The sequence below is a fragment of the Barbus barbus genome (genome assembly GCF_936440315.1).
Source record: "Barbus barbus genome assembly, chromosome: 39".
Classification (NCBI taxonomy): Eukaryota; Metazoa; Chordata; class Actinopteri; order Cypriniformes; family Cyprinidae; genus Barbus; species Barbus barbus.
Genome location: NC_136717.1, coordinates 9,166,322 through 9,193,140, shown reverse-complemented (window position 1 = coordinate 9,193,140; position 26,819 = coordinate 9,166,322). Strand labels below are relative to the sequence as shown.

The window sequence follows — 26,819 nt, the reverse complement described above, 5'->3', positions numbered from 1 at the left end:
GCTATCTGCCAGTTCCAATATATTACCAGTTTTAGTTCATAATCTGAAAGTTAAGCAAATTTCTGTTAAAGTGCAAGATTCAATGAAAAAAGTGTTTGAATGTACTGGTCACACTTTATTTTAAGGTCCAATTCTATATATATATTGCAGCAAATAAACTCTTAATTTGCTGCTTATTAATAGTTGGTAAGTTAGTTGTTAAGTTTAGGTATTGGGTAGGATTAGGGATGTAGAGTATGATAATGCAGAATATGTGCTTTATAAGTACTAATAAACAGTCAATGTGTTAATAATAGGCATGCTAAAATAAGCAACTAGTTAATAGTGAGAATTGGTCCTTATACTAAAGTGTCTGTTTTCACTGACATTTCTGCACCTCCTCAATTTTATGAATAGTACATGTGTTTATGTATGTATTGCAGAGGTCCTTAGCAAGGACTAGTCATTGTCAGAGGTCTATAATGAACTAGTATGGTACATAAATTGAGGGGTTTTAATGGCTATAATCGATGTATGCAACCACTTGATGTTGGTGTGCATTAACTTATCTGTGTGTTCATCAAAAACATATAGCGAGGAGGCGCTGCATCCAATCAGATGGTGTCAGGCAGGGTCTTTTCTAATGGTTGTGGGATATTTAACCATATTTACATGGTACTTTCTCTTTTTAGATCAGTTGTTGAGGGTTATATATTATTTATTTTCTTCTTGGTTTAATAAGTAGCTTTTCTTGCTACATTGCTTTTGAAATTCTTTCTATGTAAAATCTTCAAGGGGTTTAATGACGTTATTATAATAACATTGAGCAGAGAAGATTTGTATCTTTCTTTTATTAGAAAAAAAAAATCTAAACAAACTGTCAATGCTTCTTTGCTATTCATGTCATTTTTATAATACATTTTATTCATATGCCCTCATGATAACGTTGCAAAACACTATATATCCTTATTGACATGCAAGGTTTATCCGAAACTGAAAATGCTGCAAACAGTTGTTTACACCAAAAGGCACTGGCTCTTTCATACTCTGGGAAAAAGAATAATAATAAAATAAACAAATGTTAACAAACAAACAGAATAAGTTCCATCATTATTACACATATTACATTTATTTGACTGTATTTTCCACTCTGTTTGCATTTGAACTATAAGGGCAGATAAATGGGCGACTGCAGCAAGTCTCTCTTCCCATAAGTGTTGGCTCCTACGTTGGTCGGCGCGTAGACGGTGCCGATGGTGTTGCTGGATCGGATGAGAAAGTCTGCTAATCTCTGAGTCACGCAGGTGGCTGTGTTACACTTCCGCTTTTCCATGTGATGACTGTGGGGAAGTTCAGAAGGATATCTAAGCATTAGTCATGTGCCTCAACAAATCAAAACAACCTGAAAATAAGGCTGTTCGTAATTAGGCAACATCACAAGAACAAGAACCGTACAAACAATTTGAAATTAACCAATTCAATTTCAAAGTCTCCGTAATAAGTACTAACAAATTTGCCTGATAGGTCTTAACGTATAAGAATATAAACAGTTCTTACTAATAAATTAGGCTATGGAATATTAGCATGATGTTTCTTTTGACAAATTATAACAAAATGTAAAATTTCAGTCTTTAATTTATTCCCCCCTCAAAAACGCAATCACAAATCTACTTCAATGCTAAAAATGGCGACATCTTAAACTCTGAATCATAATGGTCAATTGTTTTGCACAAGTACCTGTTCACTGCAGTGAGGCCCCTTGGAGGCCGTGGCCTTGTAAAACTCACAAATGGATTGTCAGATAGATCTGTAACCAGCCATCCATCGACTTCTTGCGAGTCATCCGGCTTTTCGTTGGAGGAAAGGGAGTACCTGTCGACACAAGAGGCCACAAAGCACCATCTCATCCAGAGCTCTTAGAAAGTGCCACTTTCCCTGACTGTGACGATCTTCTGAAGTGGAGACGTGTTGCAAGTGGATCATTTGCGCCCGCTGGTCATATCACTTACACACACTTGTTACATCTTGTTACCAAATAATCCGCTACCTCATATGAACCTTTCTTTGTTAGATGACCTAAAATAGTTATTTGATGTGTTAACATTAACATTACATTACACAAATAAAAGAAAGAAATTGTTATGCCCATTTGAATGCCTAAATATTTGCTTTGAAAAATGTGTTTAGATTAAATCAGTGATACGATCACATCGATAGTTTATATGTACTATTTGAATTTCTATAAATCTAAATATTCAATTGTTCTTTCTCATTTAAAATATAAAATAAAATACAAATAAAGAGTTCAATACACAATACATTTTGTTAATGTGTTTGTATTTTATGCAATAATATAATAGACAATATATCATGTAACCTAAAGCGTGTCAACCTTTGATACCATCTGAATTAACTGATTCTAATTGAAAAAGTGTATCTAATTTGTTCAACTAGGTTATACAAATAAAGAATTCTTAGATTTAAGGGTTGCATCCTAAAAAATTGTTCAGTAATCAGATAAAAATAAAAAAACACCCTAACAAGGAACATTTTTACTTTTTTAAATGAGTTGACTTGCCTGTTGTAAGGAACTGTGGCAACACATCGCAGCATCACAAGGAAGATCAGGATCTGTGAGGGCAGTTTCAGATGATACATGGCAGACAGGAATACTTGTATTTGTTCTTGTGCAAAAGAAGAAAAAAAAAGAACATTAGCATTATTATTTTGTGGACATTTCAGTAACATTTTTGCAGTTTGCACCACCACATCCCCATCGGTAAAGCTCAAGGTGTTTTTAACTCATATTAGAGTGGACAAAATCTAGTGTTATTTTACATTTGCCAACATTTAGCATCATTAATATTATTAAAATGTTTTTATTATTATCTTTAAACTTTTAAAACTAAAAACAAACTCTTATGAAATAATGCCGAGCCTAATGACAATCCAAAAAAATCTGATATTTTATTGAAAAGGTAAGAGTACTCACTTCCAGCGGTTTCAAACCAATGGACAGCAGCTCCTGAAGGTGCCGGCGTCGTCTCTGTTTTTCACACAAACTCACACACTCACTCCATCCTCTCTGTTATAGGCTCCTACCCTCAACCACTTGTGACATCATCGCACTTCTCCAAATATAGCCCTCCATTTCCAGCAGCGATTGAGAAAGGGGTTAGTTTGAAGATTTCAAACTCACAGTGAGGGTCAAAAGTGGCATTGACGCTCATTATGACGTTTGTCGTGGACATCATTATCGATTGCCTTCACGTCACAATGTTTCAGATGACTTTGAGTAAAGCCTTCCTTCAGTGGAGAGGGGGCGGGGAGTACTTTCTACATTCATGAGCACATTTGGCTCATTTTAATTATTGTTTCTGAAGAAAATCAATTCTGTACCTGGAACAACTTCTTAAAACATATTATAGATGTCAAGGTCAGGCCTTGTTTCTTTGTATATCTCTTTATTTATTAATCTTTCCATTCAAAATGCTCTAAAAAGTGCCAGAATCTCTTCAAAACTTGTAGCTCAATTCTTCCCCCTTCCCAGGGATTCAAGAAGCAATGACTCACTCTTTATTTTAAGTCAGGCACCAAAAAGAAGTTTCACCCAGAAGCCACCAACTGAAATGTATCACACATGAAGTCATTCTGTGTTGTAACAGAATGGAATAGCTGGAAAATTGACACCGAAATTAAAATTCTTGAATTTTCCTCTAGGAGATGGAGCTTTCGGAAGCTTGAAAGCCTCCATTCAGTTTCACAGAAGAAAGAAAGATGGGTTTAGAATGACATGAAATGTTTTGTTGTTGCAAATTAGTTGTTTTCTATAGTGGCCTTAAATCACGCACACACACACACACACACACAAAACCTTCTCCAGATTTTTCCACTAATTTGTAACTGTAAATGTGTTTAAAGATATTTCCAATGTGCAGATTTTTTTTTTGTTTTTACTCTTAGCATTTTGACAGTTTTAGTCCAGCTAAAGCATATGTTTTTACATTATAGTGGCACATCAAAAAACACACCAATGATCCGCCTAAAATAAATACATTACATAATTTAATTTTCCAAAAATAAATAAATAAAACTCGGATTGTTCCAACCAAAAATGAGGTGCTATGTACGATTTTTACCAGTGATTATTATGATCTCAGTACAAATACAGCAGTTAGTCTACAGTATAGGTGAAATGCAAAAACTATGGCAAACATAACACCCACTATTGTCTAAATAAAATCATGATGCTCAGGACTGCAGGATTGTAAAATGTAGGCTGATTATTTTTTCAGAAGCATATATTAGATATACTGCCACCACATGATAGAAAGCATCCATTGCATACTAACAGAAAAAAAAAACAAAAAAAACAACAACAACAATGGAGATTAATGTATGCACACTGTAAAAAGTGATGTTGACTTAACTTAATCACTCCAAAAAGTGATAAGTTGACTTAACTTAAAGAAATTGAGGAAACCCCTTGTCTTAAAATTATCAAGTAAATAATAATTAAAAAAAATAAATTAAGTGAATTAAGTGGGGGTTGGGGTCAGGTATACTCTACGTTATGGGGACAAAATGCCATTTTTGGTCCCCATTAGGAAAACAGTTTTTAAATCACACTAGATCTAAGAATGGCAGTAGCTTTTGTGAGGGGTAGGTTTAGAGGATAGAAAATACAGTTTGTAGAGTCAGGGCTGGGGTGATGCACAGGCCTACTGGGCACGTGCCCACAGCACTAGACCAGTGGGGGGCTCATATGAAATTCCATCCGATTTTAACAGATGGGGAGCTGCTACTACAGAGAGTATAATTTTCTTGTGAAGAGAGGATGAAGTCTAAAGTAGTATCCATTCCCCAAACCTGTCTCAACAGGAAGTCTGCTCCCATATTCAAACACCCTAGAATGTAGTAAGAGCAGCCGGCCCTGGGCCCAAAATAGGGTCCCACCACTAACAATGCCCCTGTATATGAAACCACTGTTGTGTTTTCCATCTGGTCATGTGGCAGCCCTACAGGTCAATTTATTTGCTATGTGAGATGATGGCTCCCCAGAGTCCACAGGCTGGCCTGCCATTAAGGACCCTGCCCCTATAAGTAAGGTGTCTGTCATATTACTGAACTCAAGAACTGGGGTTGTATCCACAAAAGAAGGGTACAAAAGCAACTGAGCAAAACCCAAATTTCTTGCAAACAGTGCGAAAGCCAAAGCATTGGCTTCATATGTTACAGAATTGGAGCAGAATTGTGCTGCCATGAACATAAAGCCGGAGCAGACATCCTGTCAAGGCAGGGGCCGAGGCCTGGGGAATGGATGCTTCACCCCGAGGTGGTGAAGCACATCTGGAGAGTTTTTGGCCAGGCTCAGGTGGATCTGTTTGCGACTTGTCAAACATTGCACTGTCCCCACTGGTTTTCTCTGACTCATCCAGCTCCACTGGGGCTGGATACTATGGTACAGACTTGGCCGAGGCTTCATCTTTACACATTTCTCCTGATCGCTCTGCTCCTGGCAGTTCTAGAAAGAGTGCGCTGGGACGGGGTCCGTCTATTGCTAGTAGCCCCGTTTTGGCCAGGCTGAGTATGGTTCTCGGACCTGATTTCTCTCCTCGACGGCTCTCCATGAGAGATTCCCGTCAGGAGGAATCTTCTCTCACAGGCGGAGGGCATGATCCTTCATCCCCGCCCGGACTTGAGGAAGCTGTGGGTGTGGCCCCTGAGGGGGCACAACTCATAGCCTCGGGTCTCTCAACCGAGGTTGTTGAGAACATCCTCCAATCTAGAACTCCCTCAACGAGAAAACTGTATGCCCTGAAGTGGAGACTCTTCTCTTCATGGTGCGGAGACCGCCAGTTTGACCCAGTTAACTGCCCGGTTGGTACAGTGCTGGAGTTCTTGCAGGCCTGTTTCTCCACAGGGTTAACCCACTCCACCTTGAAGGTCTACGTGGCGGCCATTGCGGCTTACCACGCCCCTCTTGGTGGTCAGTCAGTGGGCAAGGACCCCCTGGTTACCCCCTGAGGCTCAGGCTTCAGGTTCGATCTCGTGTCCCTCCTTGGGACCTTGCTGTGGTGCTAGAAGTTCTCTGTAGGGCTCCCTTTGAGCCTATCGAGGAAATATCAGATCGTCTTCTTACATTAAAGACGGTGTTTCTCTAAGCAATATCTTTTCTAAAGAGAGTTGGGGATTTGCAGGCCCTTTCAGTGCCCCCTTCTTATCTCGACTTTGCGTCTGGTCTGGCCAAAGCGTTTCTATACCCTTGTGCGGGGTATGCCCCTAAGGTCCCCTCCTCTACACCACGGCCTGTCGTACTTCAGGCTTTTTGTCCTCCTCCCTTTAGGGAGCCCGACCAACAGAGGCTTAATTGTATGTGTCCAGTGCGAGAACTGGACGCATACGTTCACAGAGCTGCCTGTGGAGAAGGGCGGACCAACTGCTTGTTTGCTATGGTCCCCCTAAGAGAGGTCATCCTGCTTCCAAGCAGACCCTCAGCTGGTGGATAGTTGATGCCATTACTGTTGCCTATGAGTCCTCTGATCTCCCCTCACCATTGGGGGTCAAGGCTCACTCGACAAGAAATGTGGCAGCCTCCAAGGCCTTTCTGGCAGGGGTGCCTATGCAGGTCATCTGCAATGCTGTGGGTTAGGGTTAGCAGCATCTCGTTCTCTCGGGGAACCATGGTTACATACGTAACCTGGGACGATTTCTGGGCATGCATAATCATTTATGTATTGCGTTCCCAGAGGGCCGATGCTGGCTTCCCTGATGCCATGCATAATGTTTTCCAACAGTGCGATCACCCACGTGGGCAAGGTTTCCCCTTTTTAGCATACATTATGCTCTGTTAGGTATTTTCTGAACTGTACAAATATCCCGCATGCATTTCCACACTTAACCACGCATTACCAGAAACAAGCTGTTGAACAATATTCTGGGTGTCAGATGAGCATGTGGAACTCACTGTGAAATTGTCAGCATCATCAATGTGGGTGGAAGCTGTATCGTACTTGTACCTGTCATAGGGAGGAAAATAAATGCATCAATGAGTTATTACTTTTTAGCCTGATGGTTCAACTATATATATGTATTATTGTTATTTTATTTTATTTTCTCTAGAGATATTAGATTTAAAAATGGTCTAAAAGTGTTTCAACGGGTATATTTTACGGTGCATTTTAAGAACTTGGGACTGTGAAACTGTGAAAGTACATAATTACCTGCAAGTAAATTCAACTATTTTTAACATATGTTTTAAGTTTTACAGAACAAAATATATCATAATAAATCATAAGTCTGTGTGTCATTTCTAAAGTATCAACAGTAACTGAGTCACATTACAGCATCAGTGGTGTGACTCACTGGTATAAGTGCTCTAATGGGTGAACCTCGGCCCTCATTTCTCATTGGAACTAAACACATCACTACTCACCCATTTCAAAGCTGCTATTGATGATACCAGAGGTATGGCACTTTTGGTGTAACTCATTGTCAGCAATTTATAGAAATAACAGAAAGAAAATACACCAATAAAGATCTTTCCATACACAAGGACCTAAGAAAGATTAGAGTTTTCAATCACACTTTATTTTAAAGTGCAATTCTCGCTATTAACAAACCATTAACTATGATATTTGCCTAAATAAACTCAGAAGTTGCGGTTTATTAATAGTAATTGTTAAGTTTAGGTGTTGGGTAGGATTAGGCATGTAGAATATGGTCATGCAGAATATGTGCTTTAAAAGTACTAATAAACATCCAATATGTCAATAAAAGGGATGCTGGAACTTGAGCATTGATTCTTATATAAATAATGTTTCCCAAGCAGCAAATCAGCATATTAGAGTGACTGGAGTGAGGGTAAATTACCTCATTAAATATTTAGATAAACTTGAGTGTCTACTGTTAATGTTCGTTAGATAGAATGTGAAACAAGATTGAGTATGACTGTCATGATGGTTTGTTTCAATACAGAAATAGTAAGTTGCAAGTAGACACAATTTGAATGACTATTTACAGCAGGGGTTCTCAACTCTGGCCCTTGAGATCCACTTCCCTGCAAAGTTTAACTCCAACTCTAATCAAACACACCAGAACAAGCTAGCTAATTAAGGTCTTCAGGATTGCTAAAAAGTTACAAGCCGGTGAGATTAATGCTGCCCAAGGTTGGAGTTGAGAACCTCTGATTTCAAGTCAAGTCAAATCAAGTCTGCTTTATTGTCAATTCTTCCACATGTACGACATACAGTACAGAGAATTGAAAATGCGTTACTCTCAGACCCTTGGTGCATACAGTTAACATTTAAGACACTGACAGTAGACGTTCAAATACAGATAAATACAGTTTAAACATATGTACATACAACTATACAGATATACAAATGAGGACATTGTAGAATAATAAAGAAAGAGATAGATAAAGTGGCATAAGGCACATGGGAGATAGAGTGCAAATCAGTTAAATAAAACAAAACTGTGCAGATATATGTGTATATGTATAGATTGTATATATAGTGCAAGAGGAGCTTATCAGTCTGAGGACATTGTAGAAAAATAAAAAAAGAGATAGATAAAGTAGCATAAGGCACATGGTAGATAGAGTGCTAACCAGTTACATAAAACAAAACTGTGCAGATATATGAGTATATGTATAGTGTATATATATAGTGCAGAGGAGCTTACCAGTCTGAGGACATTGTAGAAACATAAAAAAAAGAGATAAATAAAGTGGCATAAGAAACATGGCAGAATAGATAGAGTGCAAACCAGTTAAATAAAACAAAACTGTGCAGATATATGTGTAGTGCAAGAAGAGCTTATCAGTCTGTTAAAGTGACAAAAGAACAGTCTTTTATCAGACTATCCGAAGAGGTAGTTTGCCGTCAATGCTGGATGAGGTAGTGATCAATCCAATGCTGCACAAGTGACAGGTGCTGGGCACAGTTTGTAAGTGGGTAGTATCAAAGTTCAGTGTTGCATGGGGTAAAAGAGGGGAGAGTGGGTGGGATCACCTGCAATGCGGAGGGCTTTGCGGGTGAGATGGGTGCTGTAGATGTCCTGGAGGGAGGGGAGAGAGACACCAACGAGCTTCTCAACTGCTCTCACTATGCGTTGAAGTGACTTGCGGCAGGATGCGTTGCAAGCGCCATACCACACAGTGATGCAGCTAGTTAGAATGCTCTCGATGGGGCCTCTGCAGAAGGTGCACATGATGGGGGCCGGGGCTCTGGCTCTTCTAAGTTTGCAGAGGAAGTAGAGACGCTGCTGTGCTTTCTTGGCCAGTGCTACAGTGTTGTTAGTCCAGGAGAGGTCCTCTGTGATGTGCACACCCAGGAACTTGGTGCTGCTCACTCTCTCCACAGTCGCACCGTTGATGGTCAGAGGGGCATGCTGAGTGTGTACTCTCCTGAAGTCAACAACAATCTCCTTCGTCTTCTCCACATTCAGAGAGAGATTGTTGTCACTGCACCACCCGGCCAGGCGGCTCACCTCGCTCCTGTAGTTTGTCTCATCTCTGTTGCTAATGAGACCCACCACAGTCGTGTCATCCGCAAACTTAATGAAAAGGTTGGAGTTGTGTGACGGTGTGCAGTCGTTGGTCAGCAGAGTGAAGAGGAGGGGGCTCAGCACACATCCTTGGGGGGCCCCAGTGTTCAGTGTGATGGTGCTGGATGTGTTAATGCCGACCCGTACTGCCTGAGGTCTCCCGGTCAGGAAGTCCAACAGCCAGTTACACAGAGAGGTGTTGAGCCCCAGCTGGACCAGTTTGTGAGTGAGCTGTTGAGGGATGATTGTGTTGAATGCTGAACTGAAGTCTATGAACAGCATCCTGACATATGAGTCTTTTTTTGTCCAGATGTGTGAGGGCTGGGTGGAGGGCAGAGGCGATGGCATCATCGGTCGAGCAGTTGGACCTATATGCAAACTGGAAGGGGTCCAGGGAGGGGGGGGCAGACTTGATGTGGTGCATGACTAGCCGTTCGAAGCACTTCATGGGAATAGGAGTGAGTGCTATTGGACGGTAGTCATTGAAGCAGGATGGAGATGACTTCTTCGGGACTGGAATGATGGTGGTAGCTTTGAAGCATGTGGGGACAACGGCCTGATTTAGCGAGTTGTTGAAAATGTCTGTGAAGACACCAGTGAGTTCCACTGCACAGTCTCTCAGTACACGCCCAGGAATGTTGTCAGGACCCGGAGCTTTGCGTGCATTGATCCTGCTGAGGGATCTTCTCACACTGTCCGGGGACAGCGTCATCACCTGGTCACCGGGAGGAGGTGGAGTCTTCTGTGCAGTGGTGCTGTTTTGTGCCTCAAAGCGAGCAAAGAAGGCATTCAGCTCGTTCAGTCCAGGGTATTTTTTCCCCTTGTTGGAAAGTCTATGTGTTGATGTATTTTTGGGAACACACTCTTTAAGTCTGCATGGTTGAAATCCCCAGCCAAGATGAGAAAAGCATCTGGGTGGGCTGTCTGCTGCTCACTGGTGTGCTGGCACAGATCATTTAGTGCCTCACTCCTGTTGTTATTGTTGGAGCTGGGAGGGCTGTATACAGCAACAAGCAGTATAGCTGTATATTCCCTCGGTAGATAGAACGGCCGGCACTTAATAATCATAAACTCCACCAAGGGTGAGCAGTGTTTGCAGACCACAACAGCGTCGCGGCACCATGCATCATTGATGTAAACACAAAGCCCGCGGATCTTACCTCCCTCGACGAGAGCTCTGTCAGCTCGATAGCATGTTAGCTGGTCGAGCTGTATGGCGCAGTCCGGTACGCTGTTGTTAAGCCATGTTTCCGTAGACACAAAAACACAACAGTCTCTTACAGTCCTCTGAGTAGAGCGAAGTAGTCGGATGTAGTCCAGTTTATTGTCCAAAGAGCGTACGTTCGCCAGTACGATGGTGGGGATAGCTGGCTTGTGTGAGTTGGCCGCTAGCCTAGCTCGGACACCTCCGCGCTTATCCCTCTTCTGCTTCCTCTCACACCGCTTGTAGCGCCTCCGCTGTTGACGAGATGCAGTAGTGGGGGTCGGTGATGGAGTGGTCTTTCGGAGCAGACCGAGGTCCCGCAGCTCTTCGGCGTGCGCTGAGTTTAACTCTAAAAATGTGATCCTGCCGACATCGAGCAGAAACTCACGACTGTATGCGCGCTTATAGTCAGGTAGACGTGACAAAGATGTACAAAAACATTGTGACTTACAAGAAAAAAAACATGAAAACACCGTTCTGTCGGGAGAGAGAGAAGCCGCTGCGTCTGTGCGCGCCAACATGTTGTTTGTTTTTTACAGTAACCTTATACTGTAATTTACAGTAACCTTATATCAGGGATCTCCAACCCTGCTCCTGGAGAGCTAGCGTCCTGCAGACTTTACTTCCAACCTTGCTCCAAAACACCTGTCTGTAATTATCAAATATCCCTGAACACCTTGATTAGGTTCAGGTGTGTTTGAAGCTGAAATCTGCTGGATGGTAACCCTCCAGGAGCAGGTTTGGAGACCCCTGCCTTATATAATGCTCAGTGTTGCCAATTTAACTATTTTGTAGCTAGATTTAGCGACTTCCCCACCCCTTTTGAGACTTTTTTTTAAGTTTAGGGACAAATATAGCAACTTCTTGGACCAACCTTATCTAAGTTCTTATCTTGTCCACTGATTTATCTTTATATAGATGCCATTATGATGTCATCTAGTGACATTTAGCTACCAGTTTTAGCTACTTTCAATTGAAAGTAGTTGGCAACACTGAATGCTATAAATTTAAATGCACACAGTGAAAATTAACTTTAGACAGACAAGATACAACAACAATGACAATCATATAGCATACATGACACATTAACAGCATATAACAAACATCAACCAACAAAAATGCACAATGCCACAACAAATATGATTACTTGCTGGAATATATAGAGGGCTGCCCGTGCACCAGTGGCTTGTGTGTGTGCGTTCCCATGCACAGTTCACCACCCTGGCAAAATAATAAACGTTCTGTTAATATTTTATACATTTATACCAAATTTCCTATAGATAATTGCTAGAGGTTTGCAGTCCTTTATCTGTAGTTAGATTGCCTGAAATGTGGAACAAATGTAGTGAAAACTATACATGCAGAATCCATAGTGGAACCACCTGTTGTTCAAAGTCCCTATGGGACACAGTGATGGAAAAAAAGAGAGAAATGGAAGAAATAAAAAAAAGTATTTTTGAGTGAAAATTGTTTCTGTTCCTCCAGGATTTTTTAATTCTGTTGCAAAAAATAAAAAATGTATTAATTAAAAGGGTGGTGGGGTACTTCGGGGAAACACAACACTTTTATTTTCCCTTTTTGCTCCATCACCATGTACCTTGGGGCATAAGTGTATAGAATTGCACTGCTGAAGAGATTTGCCAGAACATTTTTTATTTTTTTTTGTAAGGGTCCCACTCACAGTTGCTCACAGTGCTCTTCCATGTGACAATTAAATCCAAAGTGTTTATCAACTTCGACCCTACTCTATCCGCTCAGTGAAATGTTACCCAAAAAGCTAATAGGGCCGTGGCCTCTCTGTTAATGAAATGGGTACTTGCAATGGTGAACACATCCTCTTCATTACCTCAACAACTCTCACTGATGAGTCAGTCAAGGTCATATCTGTCATTTTCAATCAGGAATAGACACATGGACTGAATGTAACATTCCTAGACTGTCCTATACCTGTGGTAATGACTGAGAGCTTTATTGTTGTGTTAGGAGTGGCTGTTATATATACGCATGACAAAAATGGCTTCCAGCTATAGGTAATGAAACTCAATAAAGGGATAATTCAGCTCGAAATGAAAATCCTGTTTTTTCCTCCCCCTCATGTTGTTTCTGAACATGTAGCCTATGTATTTCTTTTTACAGAACACATTCAAGAGGAGTTTCAAATCACACGTTTAGGCTTTGGGCTGGTAATTAAAGAAGCAGGCATTACAGCAATTAACAGCAACAAGTAGGCCTACTTAACAAGCAATTAGACCTAAATATGCAGCACTCACGGCTGTGTTCAACTTCAAATTTTGTATGGCCTTCCCTCACTAACTTTGCTTCATCTCATGGACTCGAATGCATGCACTGCTTATATTGTGTGAGCGGCCACTTCTACCGGAACTCATGCAAGGGGTTTAAACGGAAAGCCCTGAGCCCTTGATCACTTGGAATAAAGCTTATTAGATAACTTGGAATATGTATGTGTTTTTTCCCCCTCAGGGGTTAAATTCTTCTTCTTATTATTATTATTAATGATGACAAATGTTAATTGCCTGAAGATTTGTAAATTATATTCTTACACAATTTACAACTGAAACATTAATACGTTTTAGTATCATATATCACTAATCAGGTCTTTCAAAAGACTCCATTGCATTCATACTAAATCACTAAACTGCATAATTCACCATACACCATCACACGTACAATTTATCAATAACTACACCAACATATTTTATCAATATGTGAGGTACTGTTTGCAAATTACTGTTTGTAAATTAGAACTTACAGTTGTACAGTGTGTTTGCCCTTTTTATACTGTTGGACAAAACAGTATATGTTTCACAGAACTAATTTTTGTGAAAAATGTTAATGGCAGTTTCCATGCTATAGCCTACAAGAAATTGTATGAGAACTGCAAAAATCCAAATTCTAAGTACAAAGTTAAAAACACCACCACATACAAACAAAATAGTATCAGCTGGCTTTTGATCATTATTTGATTCATGACGCATCACCAATGAAGCAACTGATCACACTAATATATTATAATTTTTTTTATTTTATTTTATTATTAAGAATATTAATCACTGTAACACAGTAATGACATTAGTAACCAAGTTAGAACTTTAAAGGGGGAGACATCTCTGTGCCCCCCCTCTGGACTGATGGAAAAGCTGCACATAACTCCTGGTCTAGGATTTGTTTTCTTTGTAATGGCATAACAAAATAGATTTGGCAAACAATCTTCTGCTTTGGAAAGTGTCAAATGATTATGCATTTTCGCAGAGGGGAGTAAAGTAGCCAATCACAGACATGTTTGTTGATTTCTACAACACAATGGCCAATAAGAGGTGTTTAGGTTGGAATCCATGCATTCACCTCTTTTTGTCCAGCGCCGAGTTCTGAAAAAAGTTTCATTGTGTGGTAGTTAAAACGGAACTTTGTAAGATCGTGATGAATGAGTGACAGTTTTTAATACATTTAGAGGGAGCGCTCTTTGCATGCTGTATACATAATATATTCAGAATTTAAATAAAACTTGTGTTTTCATGCTTGACAAGTGACCACATATGACACAGAGATAGCCAACTACTACACCAGGGGTTCCCAAACTCATTCCTGGAGCCTCCCCAACACTGCACATTTTACATGTCTCCTTTGTCTGACACACACATTTCAGGTCTTGGAGTTGCTACTAATGAGCTGATGAGTTGAATTAGGTGTGATTGATAAAGGAGACATGCAAAATGTGTTGGGGAGGCTCCAGGAACGAGTTTGGGAACACCTGTACTACACTATATAGATCAAGATAAAAATTTCAGAAGCACAGAGTGATGTGATTCTGCAACCGAGCCTGGTCCAAATTCAGGATTTAGGTAAGGAAATGGTTATAAATTATTTGTATTGGCTGCCGTGCCAAATCATGCACCTGCTTGCTTTTCTATTTAATTTAAGTGTTAGTGAATTATTGTAAAATATATATATATATATGTAAATGTCATAGAAAATGGTACACCAGATGAATGGCACAAAGGATATACAGGTGCCTGGCCAGACATAAAATAGTTTGTCACCATATTTTGAAAATTACCCAGGAACAAAACAAAATGGTGCAGAATATTATTTAAAGTTTGTTTCCTGTTCTGCATCACATAGCACAGGGTGTTGGAGTTCTTTGTCCTTGGATATTTGCTTATCGTTCTGTACTTTCCTCTTAATCTGTGTGGTGACGATCCATAACAGGGTATAGCTGATTGTCCGAAGAGAGCTAACCAGTCCCAGAAATAGGTACCTGATGGGGTTGAATTACAGTTTATTATATATTAATTAAGGTTTCTGTGCATTTAAATTAGGGTTACATAGTATAGTCCTCCCAGATCTGCTCACCTGAAAGTTTCAGTGTCATACATTCTGCATGCACCACTTCCACCGCATTTCTTCTGGCCCCATTTCAGACAGGTCGAGTCAATAAGAGCACCAAAGCAAATGGGAGCGGGGATACCACCTTTAAAAGAGGGAAATTAAATTAAAAACAATGCTGTGGCTTAATGTGTGTCTTAGACAAGAAAAATATTTACATCTGTGAAAATAATTTTTACTCACAAAAACAATGCTTTGCACTATTAGCAAACATGAACTTACCAAAACCTCTTAAAACTAACAGAAATACACCCACTGAGAGAGACTTCAGCGCAGGATCCACAATCCTGCAAGAACATATTTCATTCAACATTAAAAATCACACGAAAAAAAAAAAAATCCATACAATTCCCAATTTTATTTATTTATTACATTTTTATAACAATTTTCATAACTCATTTCAAATCTTCAAATTTTGTATGAAGTTTCTGGCCTTAATGTATTGCGAATAGAGTTGTCAACCATGACTCTTACGATGAACTGAATCATGGCTTGTTTGTTTGTTTTTTGTTTGTTTAATCATTAAAGGTTGTACAATACACTCACCTAAAGGATTATTAGGAACACCTGTTCAATTTCTCATTAATGCAATTATCTAATCAACCAATCACATGGCAGTTGCTTCAATGCATTTAGGGGTGTGGTCCTGGTCAAGACAATCTCCTGAACTCCAAACTGAATGTCAGAATGGGAAAGAAAGGTGATTTAAGCAATTTTGAGCGTGGCATGGTTGTTGGTGCCAGACGGGCCGGTCTGAGTATTTCACAATCTGCTCAGTTACTCGGATTTTCACGCACAACCATTTCTAGGGTTTACAAAGAATGGTGTGAAAAGGGAAAAACATCCAGTATGCGGCAGTCCTGTGGGCGAAAATGCCTTGTTGATGCTAGAGGTCAGAGGAGAATGGGCCGACTGATTCAAGCTGATAGAAGAGCAACTTTGACTGAAATAAGCACTCGTTACAACCGAGGTATGCAGCAAAGCATTTGTGAAGCCACAACAAGCACAACCTTGAGGCGGATGGGCTACAAAGGCAGAAGATTTCTGTTGAGACATTCAGATGGTAGAGTCAGAATTTGGCGTAAACAGAATGAGAACATGGATCCATCATGCCTTGTTACCACTGTGCAGGTTGGTGGTGGTGGTGTAATGGTGTGGGGGATGTTTTCTTGGCACACTTTAGGCCCCTTAGTGCCAATTGGGCATCGTTTAAATGCCACAACCTACCTGAGCATTGTTTCTGACCATGTCCATCCCTTTATGACCACCATGTACCCATCCTCTGATGGCTACTTCCAGCAGGATAATGCACCATGTCACAAAGCTCGAATCATTTCAAATTGGTTTCTTGAACATGACAATGAGTTCACTGTACTAAAATGGCCCCCACAATCACCAGATCTCAACCCAATAGAGCATCTTTGGGATGTGGTGGAACGGGAGCTTCGTGCCCTGGATGCGCATCCCATAAATCTCCATCAACTGCAAGATGCTATCCTATCAATATGGGCCAACATTTCTAAAGAATGCTTTCAGCACCTTGTTGAATCAATGCCACGTAGAATTAAGGAAGTTCTGAAGGCGAAAGGGGGTCAAACACAGTATTAGTATGGTGTTCCTAATAATCCTTTAGGTGAGTGTATGTTAAACTGAATCAAATACAATAAATGCAACTGAACATATGGAACAATAATATGGAGCAACTGCATGGAAATATTATGGAAACAAGTGGAACAGAACCTCAATGAGATGAGGAAGAAGGGAACAGCGCCCAGACAGTACACAAAGAAGGTGAGTGACTGCAGTGCCAGATAGATGTAGAACATTTTAGTGCAGCTACTCTCTCGTGAACACTGTCCAAGCACTGCAGAGTAATTCCCAGAAGTCAGTCCCCAGCTCTGGATACATGTGCAGGCATGGAATGTCTGACAAACATGTGCAAGTAAGTATGTAAATAAATAAATAAAAATATGTGACAAATAATCTATTGTCAAGAGTAGAAAGTAGTTGCTGACCATATTTTGCCCTGTCCCCTGAGTGGAATTGCAGCCAGCATGACATGGAGAGATGTAGGTCACTCCATTCTGTCCACATACTGGATCCCAATGGAAGTCAGGACACCCACAGTCAGCATTGCATGAAGCGAGTAAACCACTGCTTATATCTCGAACTTCATTAGATCTGCCACATAAACAATTTATTTTATTATACTACATATTCCTGTGACACTAAGTAGTAGAAGTGATTTGGAAAATGGACCGATTGAATGGACATAAAGTGTATTTTGTTCATGATGCAATAAGATTTATACGACGAGTACAATTAGAAATAAAAAATACCCTTGATAGGGCACTGTGACTCCAGCAACATCTATGTTTTCACAGCTGAGGGCAAAGTAAGGTATGGTGCAAACCAATGCAGCTACAGAGGAGAAGAACAGCAGTCTTGCAGATCCCAGCAGACTCAGTTTAAACCTCTTCATAATCCAGCCACTCAGGAACATACCCAGAGCCACTGCCGGAATAGACGTCACTCCTGTACATATAAGCACAGCTAGTTTAAACAGCCAGCAAAAAAAATAATAAATAATAATAATAATAATAATAAAATAAAAACATGGCAGCTGTTACCTATGAGAAAATTGGTCTTAGATGTGCTTTGTCCAAACTGCTGCTCTAAATACTTTGGTGTGTATGTTACAAAAATGTTAAAGGCATTGAATGCCAATACACTGTAAACCAGGTACAGGAGATAGATCCCATTGGTGAGCAGACGCTTTAGAGAAAGGCCAAAATCTAGAAAAGAAGCATCATTGTCATTTTTAAACAAACATAACACTTTATAATTAATAATAATAATAATAAATATAGCTGCAAGCAGCAATGGCGGAGCCAAGCACATCAGCGGCAAAATGAGGAGCTAAGCATAGCCTGGAGCATTAGACCAACTGCAGAAATGAGTAATTGAAGTCATTTTAAGATTATTGTAGTAATATTATTGAATTACTTTTCACTTTTGACCCACAGGTGGTACCGTTATCAAATCGATGTGGTGTGTTCTGTGTGAGGGGACAATGGCACACACAAAGTTTGGTGTCATTTTGACATCATGCCTCAAATTCGTTGTTGTGGTATATGAAAACTGTTTTGTCTATCGACATGAAATCCATAAGTTTTTGTCATCATTGGTATCACTGTTCTCAGCATGACCCAAGGAATCTATTAATACCAATCACAATAGGCAAAATTCACAGAAAGCTATTAGCATTTATATGACATTTTATTGTAACTTTTGACCGCAAGGTGGCACAGTCTCAAAACCTTTTGAGTACTTTCAGGTCATGGTCTTGATGGTGCATACAAAGGTTCGTAATGCCACACCAATGCATTCGTAAAATATAGCATTTTATGTAATTATACTCCATTGTAGTCAATGGCAATTTCATGTTTTGTTCAACTATAGCGCCACCAAGAGGCACAATCCCACCAAATTTTTTACGTGCTCTTAGAGTGTGCACAGACATGTGTGTCAAATATGGTGAAAATATCTCATTTTATTTTGGAGTTATAGACATATTTGTATATGAGTACAAGTAAAATTGCTGACTGTTGACTTTGTTTGCATTTTTGTGCCACTTACTATCAAAATTTTGGCAATTGGGCATTTGTACAAAGCCAGGACCCTATGTTTTCGAATTTCCTATGGTGGTTTCGTGTCAATTGGAGTAACGGTTTCTAAGATATTGGCAAAGGTTTTTTAAGCGCTAAAATGCAACCCTGCACAAACTATAAGCCAAAATCTGGCAAGTTTGGTATCGTTGGACTCGGCAAGGATTCAGGAGTCTAAAAAGGTAACCCTAAAAGGTTAACTCTAAAAGGTTCCCGTGAAAATAAGTCAACCCCACCCAAAGTTATAAGCATGTGAATATTTGATTTTACCACTAGGTGGCGCCGTTTCGAAACTTCTCAGCAATATAGCATTTTACTACAAAATTCAAAATGGCCGACACCCAAAATGGCTGACATGGGAAAATCGGATACGGTTTCGACTCGGCATTATGCATAAAATCTAAAGAGACCAGTTTCGTGATTTTTGGTCAAACCACTGAGAAGTTATAAGCACAAATGGCACTTTTTCATATCTCCTGACCACTAGGTGGCACAGCGCCAAAGTACTGCAGGTAGCCTCAAGTCATGCTTGTTATAACACACACCAAGTATGGTCTCAATACACCAAACTGTTGCGGCGGTATAGCCTCAGATACATTTTTGCATGCTTTTCAGTGAATTCTTTAGTGTGGTATTCGAGAATGCTTGGATGAATCGACTTGAATTCCATAACTTTTTGCCAGCATGGTCTGTAGATGATCTGAGCCAATTTTGGTGAGAATCGGATGAGTTCGAAAAAGTAGGTCTTACAATTGAAAATAGAAAATACCTTATTATTAAAATTTTTTGACTTATTTCGACTCGGCTTGAGCCAAGGATTCAAAGGAAAAAATTTTTTTCATTTTGTGGCTTACGGTTCAAAAGTTATTATCATAAAAATATTGAAACTTTGGACAAGTGGTGGCGCTAGAGAGTTTTAGTTAGAGCAGGGGTGCCAACCCTGTTTCTGGCGATCGACTGTCCTGCAAAGTTTAGCGCCAACTCTAATCAAACAGACCTGTCTTTAATTTTCACGTGATCCTGAAGACCTTAATTAGTTGCTTCAAGTACGTGTGTTTGATTAGAGTTGGAGCTAAACTTTGCAGGACAATCGATCGCCAAGAACAGGGTTGGGCACCCCTGAGTTAGAGACTCCAAACTTGCTGTGGTTAGTATTGAGACTGTCCTCTATCAGTGTGCCAAATTTTACAACTTTCCCGCAGTTGGTTCTATGGGCTGTCATAGACTGAAGAGTGGAAGAAGAAGAAGAAGAAGAATAACGCCAACAAAAACAATAGGCGCACCTATGGTACTTAGCCCCTAATAATCACCTTCAGTGCTTGGCCCCTAATAATAATACCAATCTTCTTTAATTTTATGAACTGTTTTGATCTGTGATATACAAAATTTGAACTTATGAAGAATCTCTTTGCCAATTTTGGAATATACAACTATATAATCATTGCATATTAATGTAATGTAAAAGAGAACTCCAAAATGTCACAAAATCCATAAGTTTATCAAAGTAGTCCATACAACTCCTGCACTATACAAGTCACTTAAAGGGTTAGTTCACCCCAACATGAAAATTATGTCATTAATTACTCACCGTCATGTCATTCCAAATCCGTAAGACATTCGTTCATCTTCGGAACACAATTTAAGATATTTTTGATGAAATCTGAGAGCTATCTGACCCTCCATAGACAGCAACACAACTGAAATGTCCCCAGGTCCAGAAACGTAGTAAATACATCAGTAAAACAGTGCTTGTGACATCAGTGGCTCAACTTCAGTTTTGCGACACTACAAGAATACATTTTTTTTGTGCAAAGAAAACAAAAATAACAATTTACTCAACCATTCTTCTCCCCCGAGTTACATCGTCCGCCATTTTAGAGAATATCAAGATGCATATGCACGCTTTCACCTAAGCGTAAACAACGCTGATTACGTCAAATACGTTCTTGGGTACTCTCCAAAATGTTGGAAGACGTAACTTGGGGGAGAAGAATGGTTGAGTAAATTGTTATTTTTGTTTTTTTGGCGCAAAAAAAAAGTATTCTCGTAGCATCGCAAAACTGAAGTTGAGCCACTGATGTCACATAGACTGTTTTACCGATGTATTTACTGCGTTTCTGAACCTGGGAACATTTCAGGCGTGTTGCTGTCTATGGAGGGTCAGATAGCTCTCAGATTTCATCAAAAATACCTTAATTTGTGTTCCGAAGATGAATGAAGGTCGGATTAGACCGATATGAGGGTGAGTAATTAATGACAGCATTTTCATTTTGGGGTGAACTAAACCTTTAATTAGACCAAAAGTTTAAATGTATCTAACCATTGTGGTCAGTGCATGGTTGACATACCTTTGGCTATCTCTGTGATGATGAGTGTGTGTTTTTGTTGGTTTGAGGGGTGGTCTACTTTAGAGTTTTGGGGGGTTTCAGGCAAAGCTCTTGGCAGGAACCAGAGAGGCAAAGCAGCAAGAAGAGTCAATAGCCCAGAAACCACATAACCCAACCACCAGGCCCCAACCCAGCGAGAGTCCTGTGGGGTGATGGTCACACTCTCTGATAATGAGAAGAAAATAGTCAAATAAACAATATGTATGTTATATATTACACCTCCACTTCATTTCACTCTTCTTCCACTTTCGCCAAACTACAGATCACTCACACCTCTATTCAATCACTCCTGCTATCAATAAAAACATGTATATTCACCACAGTTAGAATCAGATCTCTGATCAAAGAACACATGAACCTCTCTGCTCTTAGTTGAGTTACTTACCTCCTGTTCATTAGCAAATTAGCTAGTTCATTAGCAAATTAGAGTGCAATTCCATAAAAGCACTGATGGGAGTTGAAAATTATTTGCTGACAATGTGCACATTAAAGGACACAGACGCAGCCAGATCATTCCATAATGACCAGTGCAATCTACCAAGAGCAGTGCAAATTACCGCCTGTTTTTAAGACATGCTTGTTTTAGCTGTTGTAAATCTGGCCTTTATCTTTATCAGTTGTATGTAATAAAAAATAAATAAAAATAAAGAAATAAAAAAGCCACAGTATGGAAACCGGAGGCCAAAAAATGAAGGGTTGCAAGAAGCTTTGATAGACCTGGCATTGTGTGACTCCTAGTTGAGGGTTCCAAGTCATCTTTTATTTCCTGCAGCAAATTAAAAATATGCTTGGCAAATGATATGTTCGGATGTGTTTTTCTGGCATTCCAAATAAATTAATATGTGTGGAAAAAAATCCTCTCCCTTCTACCAGGCGCTCTCTGTTCTCGGCAGTGCCTCCTCATAGCAACAATAATTGCAGCCATTTCAAGTGCAACTTTTTTTGGGGGGTGTTAAATAATAGTGCAAATATCAGTAATTTGACGAGTGCAAACATTAATAAAACGTATTGCATAATTCATTTGAATACTCTCCTCCCATAAATTTTGCATCTGAAAGGGAAACTCCTACAAATGCATATTGTCAAAATGGCAAAAGACAGTTTGTACTGGCGCAAGCTGTGAATAAAACTCGCCCATAGTGTCCCGATCTTTGTTCTGGCCATCTCTTTCTCTGAGACCAACCATCATTCCTCCTGTCAGTGAGGGGCTATTCTTTCTGGCAACAGGAGGTTCCATTAAACCTTCGGTTTGGCCACAAGGACCAAAGCTGAATCCTCCTTCACTATTCTACCAGCTCCTCTATGACATTTTCATCCATCAGCTCTTCAAGGGTCCTTCTTTTCATTGGCTCTCTTTGGATTACTCTTCCCTTTGGTTTCACCCGATTCCCTCTTTGCACTGGTTCCATCCAGACTCCTAGTCCGACCAGCTCCATGGCCTAATGTGCTAGACTTTCCTAATTCATTTTCTGCTGACTCCCCATAGAATCATGTTTTCTATCCTGGTCCATTACTAAATTCATACACCATTGTATATACATGGTACTCCAAGGTATTATAAAGTGTGAGTACTACCATAGTTACATGTCAAATCAAGGAAATCAATATTGTAGTTATTTTTGAGTGTGACCGCTAAGTTGAGTGTATACCAATTGTAGTGTGACAATATACAAATTTTAACTCACCTTGATTTACTAAGCCAATGTCCACATAGAGACTAGCACAAAGAGATCCAAGCGAGTAACCGAAAATTGGCCCAATCACTCCGAGTGTCTGCAGACAACCTAAAGAAAAGAACAAGAAAACAAAATGAACTAAATCACATGAGGGACATGGGTAGTTTTTTAATTTGAGATAAAAAAAAATAAATAATAATTTTCTCACCAATGTAAAAAGCTGTGTTTTCTGGGCGTGCATAGTCATCTATGAATGACATTCCCAGAGGGCCGATGCTTGCCTCCCCAATGCCACGCAACATGTTTCCAAACAATACAATCACCCACATGGGTGAGCTTTCCGATTTCCCTTTTAGACACCCTATACAACCCATATAGTGTGCTCTGTTAAGTATTTTACTGCATTTTACAGTTAAAATATCCCACATGCTTTCTCACATATCACCACATATTACCGGAAACAAGCTGTTGAACAGCATTCTGGTTGTCAGATGAGCATGTGGAGCTCACTGTGAAATTATCAGCATCATTAGTGTGGGCGGCAGCTGTATCGTACTTGTATCTGTCAGAAAAACAGACAGAAAAAAAAAATGATGGATTACTAATAAAAAAAAAAAGATCTCTTTTATGATGGACATGTTTTTAGTGTCTGAATTAAAGTTAATGTGCGTGGCATATAGTCAAAATCCCAGGGTGATGATAGAACTGTCATGAGGGTCTACAGCATCTACACATGACAATTTTTTTTTAATCATTAAGCATGAACTTTTCTTGCAAATGTATTAAACGTTTTTCAAAACCATGTGATGGTTTTGAAAAACATGCATATCAAGAGAACACTTCTAACAATTTTCACATGTATTTCAAGTTAGATGTTTAAGGGATCTTTCCTATTCTTCATTGTGGTCACTCAGTTTGCCAATGGCTGATAAATGTTACTCACCGGCTCATGATAAAGTGAGGTAAAGCCATTAATAGTGTCCCTACACCCATCAACAGGACCCCTGCTCCAATGATCTTGGGCCTGTGAAACTTGGCGCCAAAGTAGCTAACAGCAGTAATGACCAACAGAGTACCTGCAAGCAAATGTTACGTTATTTAACAAGTTATATGTTGTTTCACAGCATACCATCAATCAACTACCCCATTTTCAAAGTATGAACAGCCTTTCCGTCACATTTCATCAATGGTTTGATTCACTGGTATAAGTGCTCTTATGGTTGAACTCCGTCCCTCATTTCTCACTGGAGCACAACACATCACTACTAACCCATTTCAAAGCTGCCATCGATGATGCCAACAGTAGAGCTTGGGATCTCAAACCGCCTCTCAATCTGAGTGATGGTACTTTTGGTGTAAGCCCCCGTCAGGGATTTTGTGAAATAACAGAAGGCAAGTAAACCAATAAAGATCTTTGCAGACACAAGGGCAGAAGAGAGATTAAGTCAGTATTTTATAGTCTTATTGTTGTTGTTACATCAGAATTTATCATAGTATTTGTCAGAAATATTTTGCTATAGCCATTATTATTCACCATTAAGACAAATTATCAGCTAATAGTGGTTCAGTTAAACTTAGATTGTGGCATACTGTCAAAGACAATTTCTCTTGCCTTCAGAGTTGGAGAACAGCATTTAGTTTGAGGTGTTTTCTGATTGCAGCCTGAATACTCCATTGGTCTGGGCTCAATAAACCTGTCTGGGTTGCCAAGAAGTTCTTGAAGAACTATGGGCCAGGAAAGAGGTGCAAAATCATGAAATCATGAACAATTGTGTTACTGTGTTGAACTGCCTTGGTGTCTAATGTAATATGTGGGTCCTGAATCAATTTCTCTCTCTCTCTCTCTCTCTCTCTCTCTCTCTCTCTCTCTCTCTCTATATATATATATATATACAGTATATACAGTGAGTACACCCCTCACATTTTTTTAAATATTTTATTACATCTTTTCATGTGACAACACTGAAGAAATTACACTTTGCTACAATGTAAAGTAGTGAGTGTACAGCTTGTATAACAGTGTAAATTTGCTGTCCCCTCAAAATAACTCAACACACAGCCATTAATGTCTAAACCGCTGGCCACAAAAGTGAGTACACCCCTAATGTCCAAATTTGGCCTAATTAGCCATTTTCTCTCCCAGGTCTCATGTGACTCGTTAGTGTTACAAGGTCTCAGGTGTGAATGGGGTGCAGGTGTGTTAAATTTAGTGTTATCGCTCTCACCTTCTCATACCGGTCACTGGAAGTTCAACATGACACCTCATGGCAAAGAACTCTCTGAGGATCTGAAAAAAAGAATTGTTGCTCTACATAAAGATGGCATAGGCTATAAGAAGATTGCCAAGACCCTGAAACTGAGATGCAGCACGGTGGCCAAGACCATACAGTGGTTTAACAGGACATGTTCCACTCAGGACAGGCCTTGCCATGGTCGAACAAAGAAGTTGAGTGCACGTGCTCAGCGTCATATCCAGAGGTTGTGTTTGGGAAATAGACATATGAGTGCTGCCAGCATTGCTGCAGAGGTTGAAGGGGTGGGGGGGGGGGGGGGTCAGCCTGTCAGTGCTCAGACCATACGCCGCACACTGCATGTCGTCCCAGAAGGAAGCCTCTTCTAAAGATGATGCACAAGAAAGCCTGCAAACAGTTTGCTGAAGACAAGCAGACAAAGGACATGGATTACTGGAACCATGTCCTGTGGTCTGATGAGACCAAGATAAACTTATTTGGTTCAGATGGTGTCAAGTGTGTGTGGTGGCAACCAGGTGAGGAATACAAAGACAAGTGTGTCTTGCCTACAGTCAAGTATGGTGGTGGGAGTATCATGGTCTGGGGCTGCATGAGTGCTGCCAGCACTGGGGAGCTACAGTTCATTGAGGGAACCATGAATGCCAACATGTACTGTGACATACTGAAGCAGAGACTGGGCCGCAGGGCAGTATTCCAACATGATAACGACCCCAAACACAGCTCCAAGACAACCACTGCCTTGCTAAAGAAGCTGAGGGTAAAGGTGATGGACTGGCCAAGCATGTCTCCAGACCTAAACCCTGTTGAGCATCTGTGGGGCATCCTCAAACGGAAGGTATAGCGCAAGGTCTCTAACATCCACCAGCTCCGTGATGCCGTCACGGAGGAGTGGAAGAGGACTCCAGTAGAAACCTGTGAAGCACTGGTGAACTCCATGCCCAAAGAGTGTTAAGGCGGTGCTGGAAAATAATGGTGGCCACACAAGATATTGACACTTTAGGCCCATTTTGGACATTTTCATTTAGGGGTGTATTGACTTTTGTGGCCAGCGGTTTGGACATTTTGGACATTTGGACATTAATGGTTGTGTGTTGAGTTGTTTTGAGGGGACAGCAAATTTACACTGTTATACAAGCTGTACACTCACTACTTTACATTGTAGCAAAGTGTCATTTCTTCAGTGTTGTCACATGAAAAGATATAATAAAATATTTACAAAAATGTGAGGGGTGTACTCCTACTGTGAGATACTGTATGTGACCCTGGACCACAAAACAAGTCATAAGGGTCAATTTTATGAAATTGAGATTTATACATCATCTGAAAGCTGAATAAATAAGCTTTCCATTGATGTATGGTTTGTTATGATAGGACAATATTTGGCCGAGAAACAACTTTTTGAAAATCTGGAATCTGAGCGTGCAAAAGAATCAAAATATTGAGAAAATCACCTTTAAAGCTGTCCAAACGAAATTCTTAGCAATGCATATTACTAATCAAAAATTAAGTTTTGATATATTTACAGTAGGAAATTTACTAAATATCTTCATTGAACATGATCTTTACTTAATGCCCTAATTATTTTTGGGATAATGATTGTAAAGCACTTTGGGTGTACAGCAATACACAATAAAGCGCTATATAAATGCATCATTCATTCATAAAAGAAAAATCAACAATTTTGACCCATACAATGTATT

At 40.0% G+C, this 26,819-nt stretch overlaps 1 protein-coding gene across 1 annotated transcript; it reads right to left on the bottom strand.

Annotated features, from left to right (window-relative positions):
• Positions 1-1,144: 1,144 nt before the first annotated feature.
• LOC306858991 (solute carrier organic anion transporter family member 1C1-like) lies at positions 1,145-24,542 on the bottom strand (the record flags this gene model as incomplete). Its single annotated transcript, XM_079399809.1, has 17 exons — positions 1,145-1,319; positions 1,717-1,851; positions 2,558-2,610; positions 14,876-15,008; positions 15,104-15,221; positions 15,359-15,423; positions 16,877-17,061; positions 17,152-17,317; positions 17,476-17,671; positions 17,767-17,931; positions 21,153-21,356; positions 22,877-22,975; positions 23,076-23,228; positions 23,323-23,429; positions 23,811-23,943; positions 24,138-24,279; positions 24,480-24,542. 17 exons carry the CDS (start codon positions 24,540-24,542, stop codon positions 1,145-1,147), a joined length of 2,292 nt encoding a protein of 763 aa, XP_079255935.1.
• Positions 24,543-26,819: the final 2,277 nt, after the last annotated feature.